Genomic DNA, 17,163 nt, shown 5'->3' on the forward strand with positions numbered 1-17,163 from the left:
TGCAAGTTGCCTGTACTTATGACGCAATAGATGTGGCTAGGCTCTTGCTTGAAAATGGGGCAGATCCTAATATCCAAGGTGGAAGTTTTGGGACTCCATTACAAGTCGCCTGTGATTGTGGCTCAATAGATGTAGCTAGCCTCTTGCTTGATAAAGGGGCAGACCCTAATATCCAAGGTGGAAGATATGGGAATGCATTGCTAGCAATGTGCCACTGTCCGAGCCGCAACATCGATATGATTCCCCTATTACTTCGGGGTGGCGCAGATGTTAACCTTCACAGTCCAACACACGGCTCCGCCCTTGGAGCTGCCTGCTCTAGTGGCTGGATGGGTGGAGTAGAAGTCTTTCTAGAGGTTGGCGCGCACTCTTTGGACAGCGGCATTTCGAAATCGATATGTCAGGATTTGTTGGAACGGCTAGAAAATGACGAACATGGGCCCCAAGTGAAATCTGAATGGAGGTGTATGCTCTCCTTTCTCGAGGATTGGGTAGCAATGCAAGAGAGCGATGAGCAGCCAGATATGTTGGTTTGTCTTCGGAATTGGAAAGCAAGGCACTCAAGCGATGAAGAAGAGGACCGAGGTGCTACTACAGATATTGACAGTAAATAAGATGGAGCAGGAGAAGCGGCGGTATTAATACAATGCGGTACGGTTTACCATTCCCTACAATTTCTCTGCCAGGACCGAAAACAGAAACCTTACTAAAATTCGCAAACTCTAGTCAGCCTCGTTGCAAGGGATATATAGGAGGGCTTATATATGAGGAGCAAAAATGGAAGCCGGCGAAGTTCAACTATTCTATTTCCTAACACACTACGACATGAATGTAGCCGCATTGGCATCGACTCTCGTTTTATTATCTTGAACAATATGGGGATATCAGAGAAGCAAGCCATGAATCGAATGCGCGCCACTGGGTAGCATATCGATTGTAGCACTGGATCTGTAGGCTGGGCCCAAAAGATAAAGGGATACTCGAGACCTATAGGACGGAGAAAGGGGGTGCTGGTCACGTGCCCGAAGTTCGTCTGGATCGGAGGTGGAGATGGGATGGAGAATTTCTATGCTTCGTTGAATTGGACGTTTACTTGATTTAATCGGAGCACTGTCGTTACAATTAAAGAAAATGTTACTTCGAGGGTTTGTCACACATCATTTTATATAGCGCATCCGCTTAACAAAAGCATTATTTTTATTTTATATTCGTTTCATCTCATCACATAAATTATATGCAGAGGTTCCTCTTTCAGGCTATTTTCACTCCATATCCGTCATCCACCACTAACTCAGCTTCCCGCTCAAAGGTAGATTCCTCGAGCTAGCACCGACATACACGGTCTTGGGGAACTCGCTGATAACCCAGTTCTGGCTGGCGGTATCCCAGTTACTGATATCTCTGCGGGTGATATCGTATTTGAAGGTTCGGGACTCCTTAGGGTCGAGGATGAGGTCGTCGAAGCCTCGGAGGACGACTTTAGGATCAGTGGGGGCGCCGAGGGAGATGTACTAATGCTTGGGTTAGCGCTTGTTGCGAGATAGGTTGTTAAGATGGGAAGGGGAGCTTACGAGTTGAGGAATCTCGGTTCCTTTGACAGCGCCAGTGTTAGTGACAGTTGCAGTGACTGTATACATTACATCATACAGTTGGCGATTTCCGCCACCCGATCCACCAGCTCCTAGCTTGGGCTGGGATGAGCTGTCGTTTGCTCCCTTGGGGAAGGTCTGGGGGAGACCAGTGGGGATGGCTGTTCCATTGAGGAAGGGATAGATGTATTTATTAACAATATGGAATCCCGGTGGGAATTGGGCATTTGCCGGGTCCATATCAATGGTGCCGAATGTGGGCGCAGGTTCCGTCTTGCCCAGAGTTGGCTCGTATGGCCCTGGGCTTTTCTTTTCGATCTGGAGGTTGGAGTAGCTGTAGTTGGTGTATGAGAGACCGAAGCCGAACTCATACGAGGGCTCAATTTCATTAGCGTCGAAGTGGCGGTAGTCGATGAAGACGCCTTCATTGAAGTTCAATTGGGGGTTGTCGGAGGTTTTCTTGTAAACTACGTCTACGCCCCAATCCTCGCGCTTCTTGCCCCAGGTGAAGACCGATTTTGCGGATGGGTTGCGGGCGCCATATAGAATATCGGTAATGGCGTTGCCGGATTCTTGGCCTGGCAGACCGGCCCAGAGAATTGCAGTTACGTTGGGGTTGTTCTTGAGAGCCTCAACGATAACTGGTCCGACGGTGTGAAGAACAACGATAGTATTCGGGTTGATTGATGCAACGTGTGCAATAAGTGCATCAGCATCACCCCAAAGTGTCAAATTTTTGCGGTCTCCCTGGTTACCATCGACGGTGATATAAGCTTCCCCTGAATCTGCGTTGCCGAAGACGATTGCTGCCTCCGCACCAGTAACAGCGGCCGTAACAGCGGAAAGATCATAGTTGTCGCTAACGTTTGTGAATTTTGTCTTGTCCCTTGCGGCTTGCGCCTTAAGTGCGGTGACGGGGGCGATCAAGTATGGGAAGTTTGCTGTTCCACTGCCCCATCCCATTGCAAGCGTTCCCTTGTCGCATCCTCGGTCATCGCATCCATTGGGGCCGTCGGGACTGTCATGAGCGTCCTCACCGATCACAGCAATGCTGCTTGGCTTTTTGAGAGGGAGGGCGTTGTTGGTGTTCTTCAGCAGGACTGTAGAAGCCCCGCCAATTTCTCGGATGAGACGGGCATGGTCACCTTGGACGTTGACGTGGAAGTTGACTTGTTCGTAACCTTCCTTGGCTCCTGCATGACGGTAACCGAACGTCTCTTTGGTCCAAGAATTGAAATTAACATCAACTCTAGCGGTATCTCTACCTACTTTGTAGTATGCCTGGTTTTATGTTAGTTTAATGTTTGACCAAAACATGACCCTATTTGAGACCATATTCCGGGACAAGGTCATGTCAAATTCGCCAAGACCTTGCAGCTCGGGGAGAGACCTACTGCCATAATCCGCACAACCATATCGTCAAGTCTCCACTGCGGGATCGTGCCATTGAGGACGGCCTCCGTAAGATGGAATCCCCAATGTGTGTTGCCCGAGCCCAAATTTTGGTCTCCAGCCATTGACATGTCGAGGCCAGCAAAAGCCGACGCGACACCGGAATGTTGAGCCCACCAATCACTCATAACTAAACATCACTTAGTGTTGGCTCTACATGATAGGAGGGACCCATACCGAATCCTTGGAAGTCCAATTCATTCTTGAGTAAGTGGTTAAGGGTGTAGCTATTCTCTGAACCATAGCTGTTGTTAATGCGGTTGTAGGAGCTTCAAAGGACATATTAGCACCACAATATCAAGTTTTGAGCTCAAGATAACACTTACCACATGATGGAACCGACACCAGCACGAACAGCATCTGCAAAAGGCCTAGAGAGATGCTATTAGCTACGGTATGCGCCACAAGCCGACGAATATTCTGCCTACCATAAGTAGAGCTCATGCATGGTCTTATCGTCGATATTGGCCGAGTAAGCAGGTGTTCCATCGCTTAAAGCCTCGCGATTGAACTCTTGCTCATTCATGATGAAATGCTTTGCAGTGGCAATAACATTAGCATCTTGAATGCCTTTGATCGTTTCTGCCATGGCTACTCCCGTTAAAACCGGGTCAGGGCTGAAGCCTTGTAATGGGATGTTAGTTACTTTCAGGCATATTATGGGAGGCTCGATTTACCTTCCCAGTTCCGTCCGCCTGCAGGGACTCGACCAAGACCACCCGCGACGGGTCCAAGTTGTGCATCAATACCCTTGCCACGATGTTCCGATCCCATTGCATTCCCGCGAGTCTTGAATAGGCGGGTAGTCCATGTCGCAGCTGCATTGACGCCTGCCGGAAACGCAGAGTTTTGGTCCGCTAGGTGCTTGCTCAGAACCAAGAACCATTTATCGGGTCAGGGTAACTTACCAAAGCGGATCCCAAGAGGACCGTCTTGAAGGCAGAGACCTCGGAAATTCAGACGAGGGATGGATCCAGTGTTGCCGACACAAGCTTCTCCTTCCCACTGCAAAATAATTAGGACTAGATCTTCAGTACGGATACGTAGTACTTACTCCAACGCCAGTTGTCAGATTGACCTTCTCCAACAAGGTAAGCTGGCTCACAAAGTCCTTTGCTTTGATATAGGCATCTTGCCAGCCATTTCCACCTCGCATCCACGGCGAAGGGTAGCTTGGAGGGGAGTGGTCGCCATCATGCTGGGCACTGGCAAGGGCTGCCAATGCCACAGCTGAACCAAGGGAAGCCGCCCAAAGCATTGTCAATACAATTCAACAGACGTCTCAATTGACGGCGAAGAAGTAGGAGGGATCGAGCAACGGGACAGAGGGGTGACAGGAAAAGAAAAAAAAGAGAAATCCCTGGGAGCCGAGCTCGGGACTATATAGTCCGCACCGTGAAAGATCGCAATTTTGATTACCATGCGACTTGGTCCCCTCCCAACGGCTGTCATGGCTGTACCAGTATCGAGCCGCGGGCCCAGCATCGTGCGTTCGCCCCTCCACGCAACCACGCAACCACGCAGCATCCTGGAGCATCATCCGACTATCTTGGCCCCGGCAATACGGGATGCTAAGCTCGTGAACCGTTCCCCCAGCATTTCGGATGAAATCCCCAACGGGCGGTTTCTCTGATGTCACTCACCAGAGCTCCCTAGTCGAGAGTGTCTCCCGATATCCAGGGGTTCAGGGGTTCCAGCAGCCCCAGACTCACAATAATAAGACAGCTAAGAAGCTAAGGAGCCAAGCTCAGGGGTCGGGGACAGGCTGGAGCCGCAGACGAGCGCAGGGGTTCGGTAAATGGCCGAGTATGTCGATGTGGACGCATTCCCTCCGCCGTCCCTTTCACGCGCCAAACCAGACCAAACAGCAAACGCCCACGAAGTCAGCAACGCCAACAAGTGCCAGCATCGTGGGCATTCGGACCGAGAGGCTCTTGTCTCTTGGGAACGCGGAGAGAGTTGATATAGCGTCGTTCATCTAGTCTGTCAAGACTTCAAAGCTCCAAGTCTCCGACTCCTCGTCCATCCCCGCCTCCATCTCCATTTCCATCTCCACCTCCATCTCCATCTGCGATGCTTCGGATCTTGTCGCCGGGCTCTGGCCGCCCCTCACCCTGTGCTGCTCTGCATAATCCAAGTACTGTACGAGTATAGTACTCTAATATCTGCATGCATGCCTAGGAGTTACCTCGCGCCGTGTCACCGGTGGATCACCAAACGGCGCCGGGAAGCCATCCGCGCCGTGAATAATCCAGCGACAGGCTGTTGTGTACATAGTACGAAGTACTGTATTCGGTACATAGGTACTCTCTCGCTCGGGTCCAAATGGCTCCCTCTCCGGCCCTTCGAGGCTCCAGATATACTCTTGGCAATGGCAGAATGGCGGTAAAATGAAGCGAAATTTCGATCGTCGGAGGCTTATAAAGGGCGACTAAGAAAGTGGAACAGGCCAAGCTATTGTACCTAGGTACTGTACTGTACTATGTACTGTCTGTACTTCGTACTATACATATCGCCTACTACGGAGTGCTCCGTACAGAAGAAGAACCGGCGTGGCACATGAACGAATTGTGGAGAAGTAAACAGAGAAATAGCGAAATAGGAAGCCCGGAAGCAAACGCTCATCGTGGCGCTTTTAAAGTTGTTTACTTGCCGTCCGGGGGGATCGAAGGGCGCCCAGTAGGCCCGAAATTGTCCCGATCCATCTCCACACTCGCGTTGATTTGGCAGGGTTCACGTGATGCGGGGTATATTAGTATCTTAGTATCTGCCCATTTGCCCATTTTGCCCCTGTCTCTTGGATACGAGCTTGTAATAATAGGTAATAGGTGGGGGAATAGATGGGTGAAAGATGGTACGTTGCAGTTGTCCGTGCATCGTGAAGCGTCCTAACTCCTAGGCTACTTTGTCTAGTAGTTTACCGCTTTGTCGTCATCATATCCGCATCTAACAGCTACTCCGATAAGCTTAAGCTTAATTGATCCTCTGCCCTGGCTAAGAGCTGCGGAGTCCAGGCGCAGTTGAAGGTGGTGTACGGAATGCCTACGAGGTAGGCGTGTAATCAAATAAGAAAAACGCCTGTATTCTCCCCGACGGTTAGCGCAATTACCGTTCACTCTTGGCTTCACTTTTAATACCACCGTTTGTGATTGCTTGCTAAGCGGGGTACATGGTATCACGGAAGAGCTCCCGGAGACCAAATCCTCAGTTGCTGTCTTGAAGGCGTGTTGGTGATATGATGATATCTAACAAAATTATAGTAGCGGGTGCCATTAGTCTATACATATTCGACTTGGACTATTCTAGTAACACACACAAATGCAAGACGCACGAAAACCCAGAGCATGCCCCGAACGCAAAACGCATGGGAATGCAATTGGCACGAACATGTATGCAATACCCGGGAGGCAATATATAATCAGGTACAGTACCAAGCAAGCAAAGTATACCCGGCGAAGCGAGACTTGTCCGTATTTTTCTATGTGCATGATTCTAGGCTTCCAGCAGGAGGGGAACTGCAAGCTACAAGAGTGGGAGCGCTTTCTAAAACAGACATTCGGATGAGTAAACATGCTTCCTCCATTGCGGCCCCCAAGTTGGTGGTTTTTAGCAATTTGCCAATTAAGAACTTGCTTTTCGTATAACCTCTTTTTCTGTATCCAACATTCAAAATTCAGGCTGCGCATTCTTCTTAACCAATCCAGGAACCAGGTTGCTAGGAGCTGTCGAAAACCTGCTCATTCATTCCGCGAAGCCATATTTAATTCTCAATACATCTTTATGTTTCGTCGAGGTGTATTTTAATCTTTTTTATATACATGGAATCAACCCGCTCAAGCCAGCCGACGATGGAAGGTTTTAACCTCCCTAGTCCAGATCGAATCGCCCTCTTAATGAACCTCCAAGATGCGATGGGCGATATGCCTGGCAGTCTTACCTCTGGGCTGCCTGTCAGATCCGGAATCCCACGTCACTTGAAGCATTGGCTAAGTGTGCTCCCGCAATAGCTCGCATTATTTCCCGGGCAGACCTCTACCACGGTATACGTTAAGCCATCAATGGGACGGTGTGTAGCGAGGTTAATAGCTTTCCACGGTTTTTATAAACGCTAGACTTCTATCAAGTTACGTTAACTTAAACATTTAGAGCAGAGCTTATATTCTTAATCCCTCTCATATTACCTGGTTTGCCCTACATCATTTCATTGTGGCAATGCACCATTTGTTTGTAAGTCAGAAAGTCTTTGGGCTCTTAAATACCCTTTCTTATCAATGTCTCCTCAAGCCCTTAAGTCAAATCGTTTTTAATGCTAGGCATTTGAATTTTGTGTTACTCAGATTGCTTCGGAGCCTGAACGCAATGCCTTTTCATATTTTATCCCAGAAATACGACCTCGGGATATTCTTTACTTGGTCCATATAGCAGCCCCTCCCCCTCGTTTCCCCGCAAAACAAACCTAAAATAATCACTCAAGTATTTGCTCAAAATCTGTAGCACCCTTTTGCCGGGGAGAAATCCAACCACTGCTTGACTCTCCGCAGACAAAGTTGTCCTAATCCCAGTAACATCAACAACTAGTGGCAGGTCCGAAAACGTAATATGTGACGCATTTAGCAACCCAAATTCTCTTTCAAACATCCCTTCTCTCTTAAGGTTCTGATAAAACGATCCCCACTCAGGCTCGCTCGAGCTATTATGGCCGTCAGCTCCCCAAAGGATAAATGATTGATTGATCCTAGGTCGACCCAGTCCCGCGTTAATGACTCCACCGAATAGTTCTCCATCGAGATTCACACCGCCGCGAATTCGTGTGTCGTTGAGCATTCCTGCAGCAATAGCAGCTCCACCAAAAGAGCCCCCAAAACCTAACGCGCTTGCGTTTGGTGGTGCGTTGTATTGGATGCCCAAGGTGTTGAGTACAAACGAGATGTCGTTCATTCTAATGTCAAGAGCATGATATACAGAGTTGATATCCGAGAAGTTCACATTCCCGCCATAAGCAATGGTCCCATCTGGAAATTCCACGTTTGTATCGAAAGGGTGGTCGATTGTAATAACGGTGTAGCCTTGGCTTGCAACTTCTTGTGCTAGCATTGAGTACATAAGACGAGTAGCGTTGAATCCTGGAGAAAACAGGACGACTGGCCAAGTTTTATTCGGTTTGTAAAAGTCTGGTTGGAAACAGACGACCATATCGAGAGACCCAAAGATGCCTGCTGGAAAGTCGAAGGGAGTAAGGATGCCGTCCATAGCTGCTGAGATAGTTGGTGACATGTATGGCACTTTTTCGTTCCTATAACAAGTGTTGGGAGGAAGTGGGTCGAAACGTGATATCATCAGCCGGCGATACTTGACTGTGTCTTTGCCCCACGGGTCTTTGCGAGAGGCATCGATGAGTTGGGAGACATTAAGAGTTAACTGGTAGGGTCCAGTAGGCATTGGACGCAAAGATGCAGAGCAGAGTGGAAGTAAAAAGAGAAGTATTCGAAGCATTATCGACGAGGTAGAATTGTATTGGACTGGTGCAAGTAAAACTCCAGTTAGTAGAGGAGGATTAAGAACTCAACGTGTTGTTAAAGTTTTCGAAAATCCCGAGTTTGTCATATTCGTAGGATAGAACTATTATACGAGGTAGGGAAGTATATATAGATAAGAATAAATAGAGCTGCATAGGCTAATATACTGAATGGTATGTTGCATATTGTGGCAGAACCCTCGGTAAAAACGACGTATTCGGAATAATTTAACGCCCTTTTCGGGATCCTTGGGAGCCTTTTTGGGCTCTTAGGGATAATTGTCAAAACTTAACAAAATAACATAATGCACCCTAAGCCAAAATCTAGCCTTATTAGTTAAGTGGGTACTGCTCAGGTTGCTCAGATAGCACAGGTGAGCTGGCTGAGCGGAGGGTGAGCGGAGGGTGAATAGCACCTGAGTAGAAGCGGCCATGCCTACCAACCCAATGTGGAATGAAGATTGAAGGATTAGAGTGCAACTACTCTAAATACTACTACCTAGCTTCTCAAAAAGTTTTCGTTAGACAATGAGAAACATGTCGTCTTGACGATATAGAACCACAGATTGCAAAGATACTCCCTAATAACAAGAGCATTGTGCTTGTAACACATGGGCAAATGGACTTAAATTTTGTCGAGGAGCTTAAAATCTCTATACAACTAGTCTATGAACTAGATGCGCAGAAGCTTGCTCAACACCTATTCCAGCTAACGCGGAGGATCAGCTGAAGAGCCTTAAATATAGTTCAGATTTCTTTCCAGCATATCCGTACCGTCGGAAATGATACAAATTTCACCTTACGTGCGCTACTTCTACTTGAGCTGCAGAATTTGGAGAGGGATAGAGTAGAGGCAAGTAAAGGGCAAGAGGCACTTGTGGTGGTACACTGTAAGTAAAATAATTCCGTATTACTTCTCTATAGGTAACATTCTATAGGGACTCGGAACTCCTAAAGATAAGTTGCCCATGAAATTCGGCATACGCAGTCACGATAAAGCATCTAGGCAAAGTAGTGTGGACACCGGGAAATCGCTAGAGAAGTAGTAGTTTACCATAATAGTTAATAATAATAGAACTAAGTATTAATATAAGTTAATATAATAATAGACTCTCGAATAAAAGCTAATATCTTCTTAGGAAATAAGTAACTAAAGTAGATAAAATAAGTAATCTTAACTCTAATAAAAGTACTAATACTTAGGAGAAGAAGATAAATAAAAGTACTAGTAGTAAATTTAACTTACTTAAAAAGTAATAGTAAGGATTTTACTCACGTTGTAATACTAGTGTAAAAAGAAAGTAGATAAAGTATAATTTGTAATTAAATCTTATAAATAGTAGTGTCTATATAGCGCCTTAGGCAGCTAAAATGACTATGGAATTCAAAAAAGAAAAATAATGACGTCCTACATTGCACGGATACACCACTATCCGAGAATGCCATTGGGGAATCCCTGTTTTCTTTTCCACTCTCTCTCCTTTACCGGCCCCTTCTTCGTCGCTCTTGCCTCGTTAAAACTATGGCTACTCATCTATAATACTCCGACCATTCCCCACGAATATATTAATTACTATCCCATAAAACCCTTGTCATTCTCATCTTCAGTCAATCTTCTACCTTCATCATGAAGTTTTCACAGTCCATCATCGCTGTGTCTACTGCCGTCGGCATCGTCACTGCTGCACCTCTCACCGAGCGCCAGGCACCCGCTATCACTGATGGTATTTCATCAATTACCTTCCCACGAACTACAACGAACAGTCCTAACATGCTGTATTAGCCGATATTCTCAACTATGCTCTTACCCTCGAGCATCTTGAGGACAAGTTCTACCGTGAGGGCCTTGCCAATTTTACACAAGCGCAATTCGCAGCTGCTGGCTACGACGCAACCTTCTATGCAAACATAATGAGGGTCTCTAGTGACGAGACTGCTCATGTCGACTTCCTGACAACGGCCTTGACAGGTAGGCTGCTCTTGACAGACTTCTTGGACTTTCGAAACTAACCGTTCTACAGCGGCTGGTGCTACACCTGTTGCGGAATGCACCTACGCTTTCGGCATCACCGACGTTGACATGTTTGTGGCCACTGCTTCAGTCTTAGAAGGCGTTGGTGTCAGTGCCTACCTTGGCGCCGCTGCCGATATTCTGAGCAAGGACTACCTTACTGCAGCCGGCTCCATTCTCACTGTCGAGGCCCGTCACTCGTCGTACCTTCGTTCATCCATAAAAGAGTCTCCTTTTGCCCAGCCATTCGACACACCTCTGACCATCGACGAAGTTTATACCATCGCCGCGGCATTTATCACCTCTTGCCCGGCTAGCAATCCAAAGCTCCCTGTCAAGGCCTTCCCTGCGCTGACTCTCGACCCCTCTACCCCCATGCCTATAAAATCCGGCAGCGTGGTCACCCTCTTGACCCCCGGCTACACCCTCCAGCCTGCTAGCGGTGTCGCCACGATCTATGCCGCTTTTATCTCAGTCACTGGGCCCACTTTCGTCGCGGCAACTCCAGTCTCTGGCGGCTTCTCCGTTACTATTCCCAAAGGCTTCTACGGTCAATCATACTCTGTGCTCACAAGTTGCAACGAGACTGTCACAGATGACACGACAGCGGCTGGCCCAGCGCTAATTGAGGTTCGTCAATTCCCCCAGTACAGATAAGACGCAGTAGTTTACTATCATGACAGATCACCAAGTAATAACCCCAGAGTTCTTTTAGAGCCTTTGCGGCTCACTCTTTGAAGTATGTGGTGCGAGTCTAATCCCAGGTACTTCAACTCGAACAATTGTGTGGCGATCGCTTCTCATTCAAGTCATTCTTATTTTTCAAGCAGGCGATGCTTGTACTTAAAACAGTTTAATTTAATCCCATTTATTATAAATAATCCCCTCCAATTCTGATTCGTAGTTTCAAATATCTGATAGGGTTCTGAGTCACTGTACCCTGTAATCCCAATGATGAGAAAATTAATCAGCGTTTTGTCTTACTTGGTGAACAGTACTTTGTAGCAGCAAGTAGAGCTGCTGTCCATAAAATGGAGGTGGTATCTATGTCATGGCCAACAGCGTGCACTACTGGCCTTTCATTCCTATTGGCTGATTACTCGTAGTCATGATCGACTCTCGGTTGTTGATCTGTCCGGAAGGCACAGGATCCGGTCTACGGGCTCCCGAAGCGGCCAAGCTCGGTGGACGCCACTGTTAAGTATCCAAGGTCGCTACTTCAAAATTAAGTTTAAGAACATTAAAATCTTAATATTTATAGATTATAAAGTAAAATCTGAATTCTTAATAGCAATGTCGTCCGGATTCCCCCTTCGCGCGTACAGGACCTCGCCGTCGACTTGATCCTTCACGGCTTTGTATTACGTAGAGTACTCGTAGTACTGCACCGTGGGGCATCGTGACCTGCTTACGAGATATCTCTCACTCTTATTTTCTATCAGCCAAGTCGGATTTCTGATTTTACTAGTTGCAAGTGGCCAAGCGTTGCGTGTGTTGGTGACCTCTCCTCTACCGTTGCTTCTGAGCTCACCATCCTCCCACCACTGTAGTGCAGAAGGTTAGAAAGATCGCAGATGCCGATTCGCTCATACGCCTTGATGTCCTCTGAATATTTGATGAGCAGACGCACTTTGTAAGGAAATTTATGTGCGGTGCTGCAGAGGATAAGCAAGGTGACCTTGGCGGAAACTTCAGAAGTCCGATATGTGATAGGTTGACATCGCAGCATCTTTCAAGGGGCTTATAGTCTTTTCGTTGTGCGGCAGGTTCTGGCCAGGACACCTCCCAGTCGTCCTGAGAAGTCCCCCGTTTTATGGCGAGATCAAATGTCCAGCCTTTGACATGTAGATGTGTTGGGATTTTCCCTTTGTCGAATTTGCTTTGGATAAGTGCCTCGTTGCCTTCCCAGGTAATCACCGTCCTGTCAGGTAACTCGACCCCAACATTAAGGTGATTCTCAAAACTTCCAGGACGTCTGCTGTAAATTGGACTGTTTGTCGATGTAAGGCCGAATAGTCCTATTTCCGGACCAGGCTTGGTCTTCCCTGGTTCAGCAACCTCTACTTTCCAACCAAGCCAGGACCAGCTCGGGAAACCCGTACGGCGAGTCAATCTTCTCCTCTCGAAACTGAAATACGCCGTATCTCCACAAGTCAAGCCAAGCACCAGCTGAGAAGTGTCACCAGCCTTATCTAGCCCGGGTCCGATTATATATTCCCTAGGAGCCAAATGGACCCCACTGAGGAAACGTACTGGCCTTTTCGACATCCCGAATTCCTCAACGATACCCCGGAAAGCATTCAAAGCATCCTCGTCGAGCTTGAGGTCGCGATGAATAAATTCCGCAATTCGACTCATGGGGCTTAGCAGATCGTTGCCCACGCTCCTACTGGGGAATGCTTTCCAGAGGCTGAGCTTCTCCGAGAATCTTTCACTGGTGGAGATGTGTATCGGTTGAAGAGGGAAGGAAAGCGACTCCGGGCAGTGCATGGCGCGGCACCGGAAATAGAACTGGCTGTCCGTGAACACGAGCCGCCTGCGAGAGAGCAAGGTTTCTTGGTACGTCCAGCCCCGATTCCACTTCGATGCTGCAAGCTCACGCCGCACATCGCGCGATATAGCAAACCGTTTCGAGCCAACTTGTATTGTTGTTGTGTATTTCCGTTTCGTTGTCTCAACACCTGGTAATCCGTACTCTGGGTTCTCCCCTGCAGCGGCCATTACTGTCAGCGTTGCGCAGGAGTATATAAGTCCCATTTTGCTAATCAGGGCTCTTTTTCGGTCCCCGTCATCCTGCGGAATGCAATATCTATCAACCCGTTAGGCTTTTTGGATGCTTGAGGGTCTAGGGGTTTGACATAGTTGGCTGCTGAGGTGGCATACGCTGTGAAGCTTTTGCAGAGACTTTCTGTGGGAGTATGGCGATTTTCCAGTATTGGCGTACAGGTTTCTGGGGTATGCACGCCGCTTGCTGGCAATTTTGTCAATACCGCCGAACCAAATACTATAGCCATATTCCACCTTAATTCTCACCCACCTTTGCGTTGTGTACAGCAGGGTACCTACATACTAATGTACATTTTGCTTCATCACAAGGTTGGTCTCAATGATAGAAAACGATGCATGGCTCTTTTGAAATTGTCCAGACAGCCGCAATGACCTTCTGTGGCTGGCCACGATCGGCTGGTCCTGTACTCCTACCGCAACGAATACATGCATATCGACCCTGCAAAAACTATTCACCGGCACCTTACTTTGACAAGATCTCCCGACATGCGATACTTTCACACAGATGGGGACTGGAGGAGGTCACCTTCAAGGACATAATAGAGGGGAATGGAACAAGCAAGGCGGGGGTTGACAAGATCCGGCTCTGCGGAGATCAGGCTAGACACGATCGCTTGTAGTACTTCTGGGTTGACACATGCTGTATCGACAAATCGAGCAGTGCTAGGCTTACAGAAGCCATAAACTCTATATTTCGCTGGTATCAGAATGCGGCCAAATGCTATGTCTACCTCTCAGATGTGTCAACAAAGAAGCGGAAAGCAAGTGATTCGTTCACTAAGTATACTTGGGAACCGGCATTTCGGGTAAGTAAATGGTTTACTCGAGGCTGGACCCTCCAGGAGCTGCTGGCCCCGAGCCTAAGCTCGGTTGAATTTTTCTCTCAGGAAAGAAACCGCCTAGGAGATAAGAGAAGTTTAGAGCAGCAAATCCACGAGATAACAGGAATCCCTCTACCAGCGCTTCGAGGAACGCCACTGTCTCAATTCACCATCGAGGACCGATTATTATAGGCGAAATCCCGTCAGACTACACGCGAAGAAGATAGGGCGTACTCGTTATTAGGTATCTGTAACGTCTATATACCGCTTATCTATAGCGAAGGGGAAAAGAACGCATTTAGACGGCTCCGGAAGGAGCTCGGTAATCATACTATTTAAATTGCTACCTAGTCATAGTCAGCTAGACTAGAGCTAATTAATATAAGGACTTGACAAAGATCTACTCGACTTTTTACCGAATGCCATCGAAGCGCCTTTCAACTCAGTCAACCGCCAAGATGAACCCAGTTGCCTTCCTAAAACTCGAGTTGACCTGCTACAAGAGGTATGCGACTGGGCCGATGGAGAAGATGGGCGGTGCATATTCTGGCTTAATGGCTTAGCCGGCACGGGGAAATCGACCATTGCCCGGACCATTGCTCAGGTATAGATCGGAGTCATCTCCTTGGTACGTATCCCTTGACTGTGTGTCTCGACCTGATAGCCGTGGTAGACGAAATACCAGGACCAGTACGCACAATCTCCCTATAGTCAGACAGACCCAGACAACTAGGAGACTGCGCAGGTGTTCCAGCCTGCTGGAGGAATGTCGTTCATAGCTCTTCCTTGCTTTTCCAGCTCCGGAGAATTTCGACTGACGAATTCTTTGTGATCCCAAAATTGACCTCCATCTGGACCCCCATCCGGCTTCCTCCACTCAGATCGTGGAGGATACGGCGACTTATCAAATACTAGACGAAGTGCGAACCTTGGCCTATGCGAGCTCGAGGACCCGATATAACAAGGTTCTGTGAAGTTGCCTTTCTCGATTCTGATAGTATATGATTTGCGTCGAAAGGCATCATCAGTGAGACCAAGCTCGTTAATCATGGTGCTTTTTGACAAATCCGAGGTTTGTACCCGTCGTGGCAGCCGTTTGGCGAGAGTTATTTCGAGGCCGAGCTGCCCAAGGAGATGAGGGCTTTTGTTCTGGGTGGCACTCGCAATCTCGACGATCTGGCCAGGTGGTTCAACGCAGTCAACTGGCTCGATGCTCTTCCACTCAAGCTCTGCAGCGATCCAATAGTTAAAATTGCAACGGCACCATAACTTTCAGGCAGTCAGCAATCATCTCAGGGACATGGTAAGGGACATACACACCTCGCCAGTACCGTCCTTGTTGAATTTGATCGACCTACCTTCCGTATCAAAGCACCATTCATCCTCCCCGGAAAGAATAGAGCAAAGTGCTTCGTTCATGCCGAGGATATCGTTGTTAAAAGGGTTTTGCGTCAAGATATATTTCTTTTGTAGTGGAGGAACTGTTGCATACTGGTGTCGCATACTAGAGTGTAGGCGCCGTGGCCTGGCTGCTGAGGAATTGCTGCCGCGCAGAATATGGTTAGCGTAGAAAAGGCGAGGACCCATACGCCCCTGCACCACCCGCAACGTTAGATGACTCGCATCACTTTCCGTAACGAGGCTTAGCTGTTGTCCATTTTTACATCTTACATGATCCTTACATTGATCACCCTTTTGATCCCCTCGTTATTGATCTCTCATTGATCCATCGCTGATCCGTTATTAATCCTTCACAAGCTGAGATCGACAACATGACACCACAGCACAGTAAGCACTAAGCACCACATGAGTGAATGCATCTTCCACAGCAAAAGTCGCGTTCCCTCGTGCCATTTTCATCATTTCTATGGCCTGTACATAGAACTCTGTAGGAACTCTGCTCTAAAGTGTCTGCTAATTCGCGATTTCACTAAGTTTTATTATGATAAGTAACTCTTCTATATATTGCTTTATCTTGATCAATCCTATAATGAGCCAGCGAACTGTAAAAGTCTAATTGGCAGACACATCGGAACAGAGAGCTAACATAATCCTCCGACCTCAATTCAATCTTCTTACGGCTAAGTCTCTCATTTTCTCAAAGGATCTTTCTTTATATTATCTGCACAGTGCCTTTAACGTTGAGCCAGCTACTCCAGTCGACATCACCGTATATACTTATGGCTGCAATGCCTTCCGTGTCCGTCTTCGCAGCGCACTGAACACTGATTTTCAACCCACCTTTGGCACCGAGCAATTGCGGTGGAATTAATAGCTGCAGAAGTTCAAACCCATCAATCCGACTCAGCAGCGCGGTATTAGATGGTGTGAACGACGAGCCGCCTAGTGCTTTCAGGTATGCGGGCCTGTTGGGATCTGTGAAGACAAGATGTTAGTACAGGACAGACAAAGAATAGAGGGGTTGCAGAAGAGTTTGTACAGCTCCTCTGTCAATTCACTTACCTCCTATTTTCCACCATAGCGGCGTACAGCCGTCGGATGCGGGCACCCATGCCTTGTTGACTAGATTCCAGGCGTTTGAGTCGGCGAGAATAGCGCAGTCCCAGTTGGTAGAAGCACCGGGCCAATCCGCAATTCTAGGGCTTATATAAACACCCTCTCCTAGCTGATCAGAGCTTCGGGATTCAGACCATGCCAGAGTATTACCAGCATTTTTGTATCCTTGGGCTTGTGCCTACGAGATAGATGTTAGTAAAATACTATCTGCTGAGTTCCTATTTCATGAGCGGACAGGCGATTTTAGGACTGGGCGCGGTCACGCTAGCGGAAATCATGCATTTCCCCTCGTGAAACACGACCTCTATATTGGAAATCTCGACGTACTGCACTGACGGTTCTATAACCAATAATGACACTCGACCCGCGCTTATCCAAGGAGGAGGCTGTGACAGAGACGATAAAAGTCAAAGCCGTCCAGAGCTTCGCACTTGGAAACATTGTTATGTAGTGAGCGAGCGAAAGAATGGA

General features: G+C 47.8%; 7 protein-coding genes across 7 annotated transcripts in view; 2 read left to right on the forward strand and 5 right to left on the reverse strand.

Moving 5' to 3' along the window:
- Window positions 1-614, forward strand: part of BP5553_07889 (uncharacterized protein) — a gene marked incomplete at both ends in the record, with an annotated part of 4,412 nt that extends 3,798 nt beyond the window's left edge. Inside the window, one exon of the mRNA XM_032016512.1 lies at window positions 31-614. Coding sequence (XP_031867743.1) covers window positions 31-614 — 584 coding nt within the window. The remainder of the gene's footprint in view (window positions 1-30) is intronic.
- Window positions 615-1,286: 672 nt separating this feature from the next.
- BP5553_07890 (Beta-glucosidase) lies at window positions 1,287-4,299 on the reverse strand (the record flags this gene model as incomplete). The annotated part of the gene is made up of 9 exons (XM_032016513.1): window positions 1,287-1,511; window positions 1,572-2,870; window positions 2,984-3,171; window positions 3,219-3,310; window positions 3,368-3,412; window positions 3,470-3,665; window positions 3,719-3,898; window positions 3,950-4,046; window positions 4,096-4,299. The coding sequence occupies 9 exons, from the start codon at window positions 4,297-4,299 to the stop codon at window positions 1,287-1,289; spliced, it is 2,526 nt and encodes an 841-aa protein (XP_031867744.1).
- Window positions 4,300-7,415: 3,116 nt separating this feature from the next.
- Window positions 7,416-8,480, reverse strand: BP5553_07891 (uncharacterized protein; the record flags this gene model as incomplete). Its single annotated transcript, XM_032016514.1, has 1 exon — window positions 7,416-8,480. The coding sequence occupies one exon, from the start codon at window positions 8,478-8,480 to the stop codon at window positions 7,416-7,418; it is 1,065 nt and encodes a 354-aa protein (XP_031867745.1).
- Window positions 8,481-10,183: 1,703 nt separating this feature from the next.
- Window positions 10,184-11,224, forward strand: BP5553_07892 (uncharacterized protein; the record flags this gene model as incomplete). The annotated part of the gene is made up of 3 exons (XM_032016515.1): window positions 10,184-10,280; window positions 10,340-10,525; window positions 10,578-11,224. The coding sequence occupies 3 exons, from the start codon at window positions 10,184-10,186 to the stop codon at window positions 11,222-11,224; spliced, it is 930 nt and encodes a 309-aa protein (XP_031867746.1).
- Window positions 11,225-12,094: 870 nt separating this feature from the next.
- BP5553_07893 (uncharacterized protein) lies at window positions 12,095-13,288 on the reverse strand (the record flags this gene model as incomplete). The annotated part of the gene is made up of 1 exon (XM_032016516.1): window positions 12,095-13,288. The coding sequence occupies one exon, from the start codon at window positions 13,286-13,288 to the stop codon at window positions 12,095-12,097; it is 1,194 nt and encodes a 397-aa protein (XP_031867747.1).
- A 1,616-nt stretch (window positions 13,289-14,904) lies between these two features.
- On the reverse strand, window positions 14,905-15,678 carry BP5553_07894 (Uncharacterized protein; the record flags this gene model as incomplete). Its single annotated transcript, XM_032016517.1, has 2 exons — window positions 14,905-15,444; window positions 15,496-15,678. The coding sequence occupies 2 exons, from the start codon at window positions 15,676-15,678 to the stop codon at window positions 14,905-14,907; spliced, it is 723 nt and encodes a 240-aa protein (XP_031867748.1).
- A 610-nt stretch (window positions 15,679-16,288) lies between these two features.
- Window positions 16,289-17,133, reverse strand: BP5553_07895 (Uncharacterized protein; the record flags this gene model as incomplete). The annotated part of the gene is made up of 3 exons (XM_032016518.1): window positions 16,289-16,551; window positions 16,639-16,870; window positions 17,020-17,133. 3 exons carry the CDS (start codon window positions 17,131-17,133, stop codon window positions 16,289-16,291), a joined length of 609 nt encoding a protein of 202 aa, XP_031867749.1.
- Between the last annotated feature and the right edge of the window lie 30 nt (window positions 17,134-17,163).

This window comes from Venustampulla echinocandica (assembly GCF_003357145.1).
Source record: "Venustampulla echinocandica strain BP 5553 chromosome Unknown scaffold_6, whole genome shotgun sequence".
NCBI classification, from domain to species: domain Eukaryota; kingdom Fungi; phylum Ascomycota; class Leotiomycetes; order Helotiales; family Pleuroascaceae; genus Venustampulla; species Venustampulla echinocandica.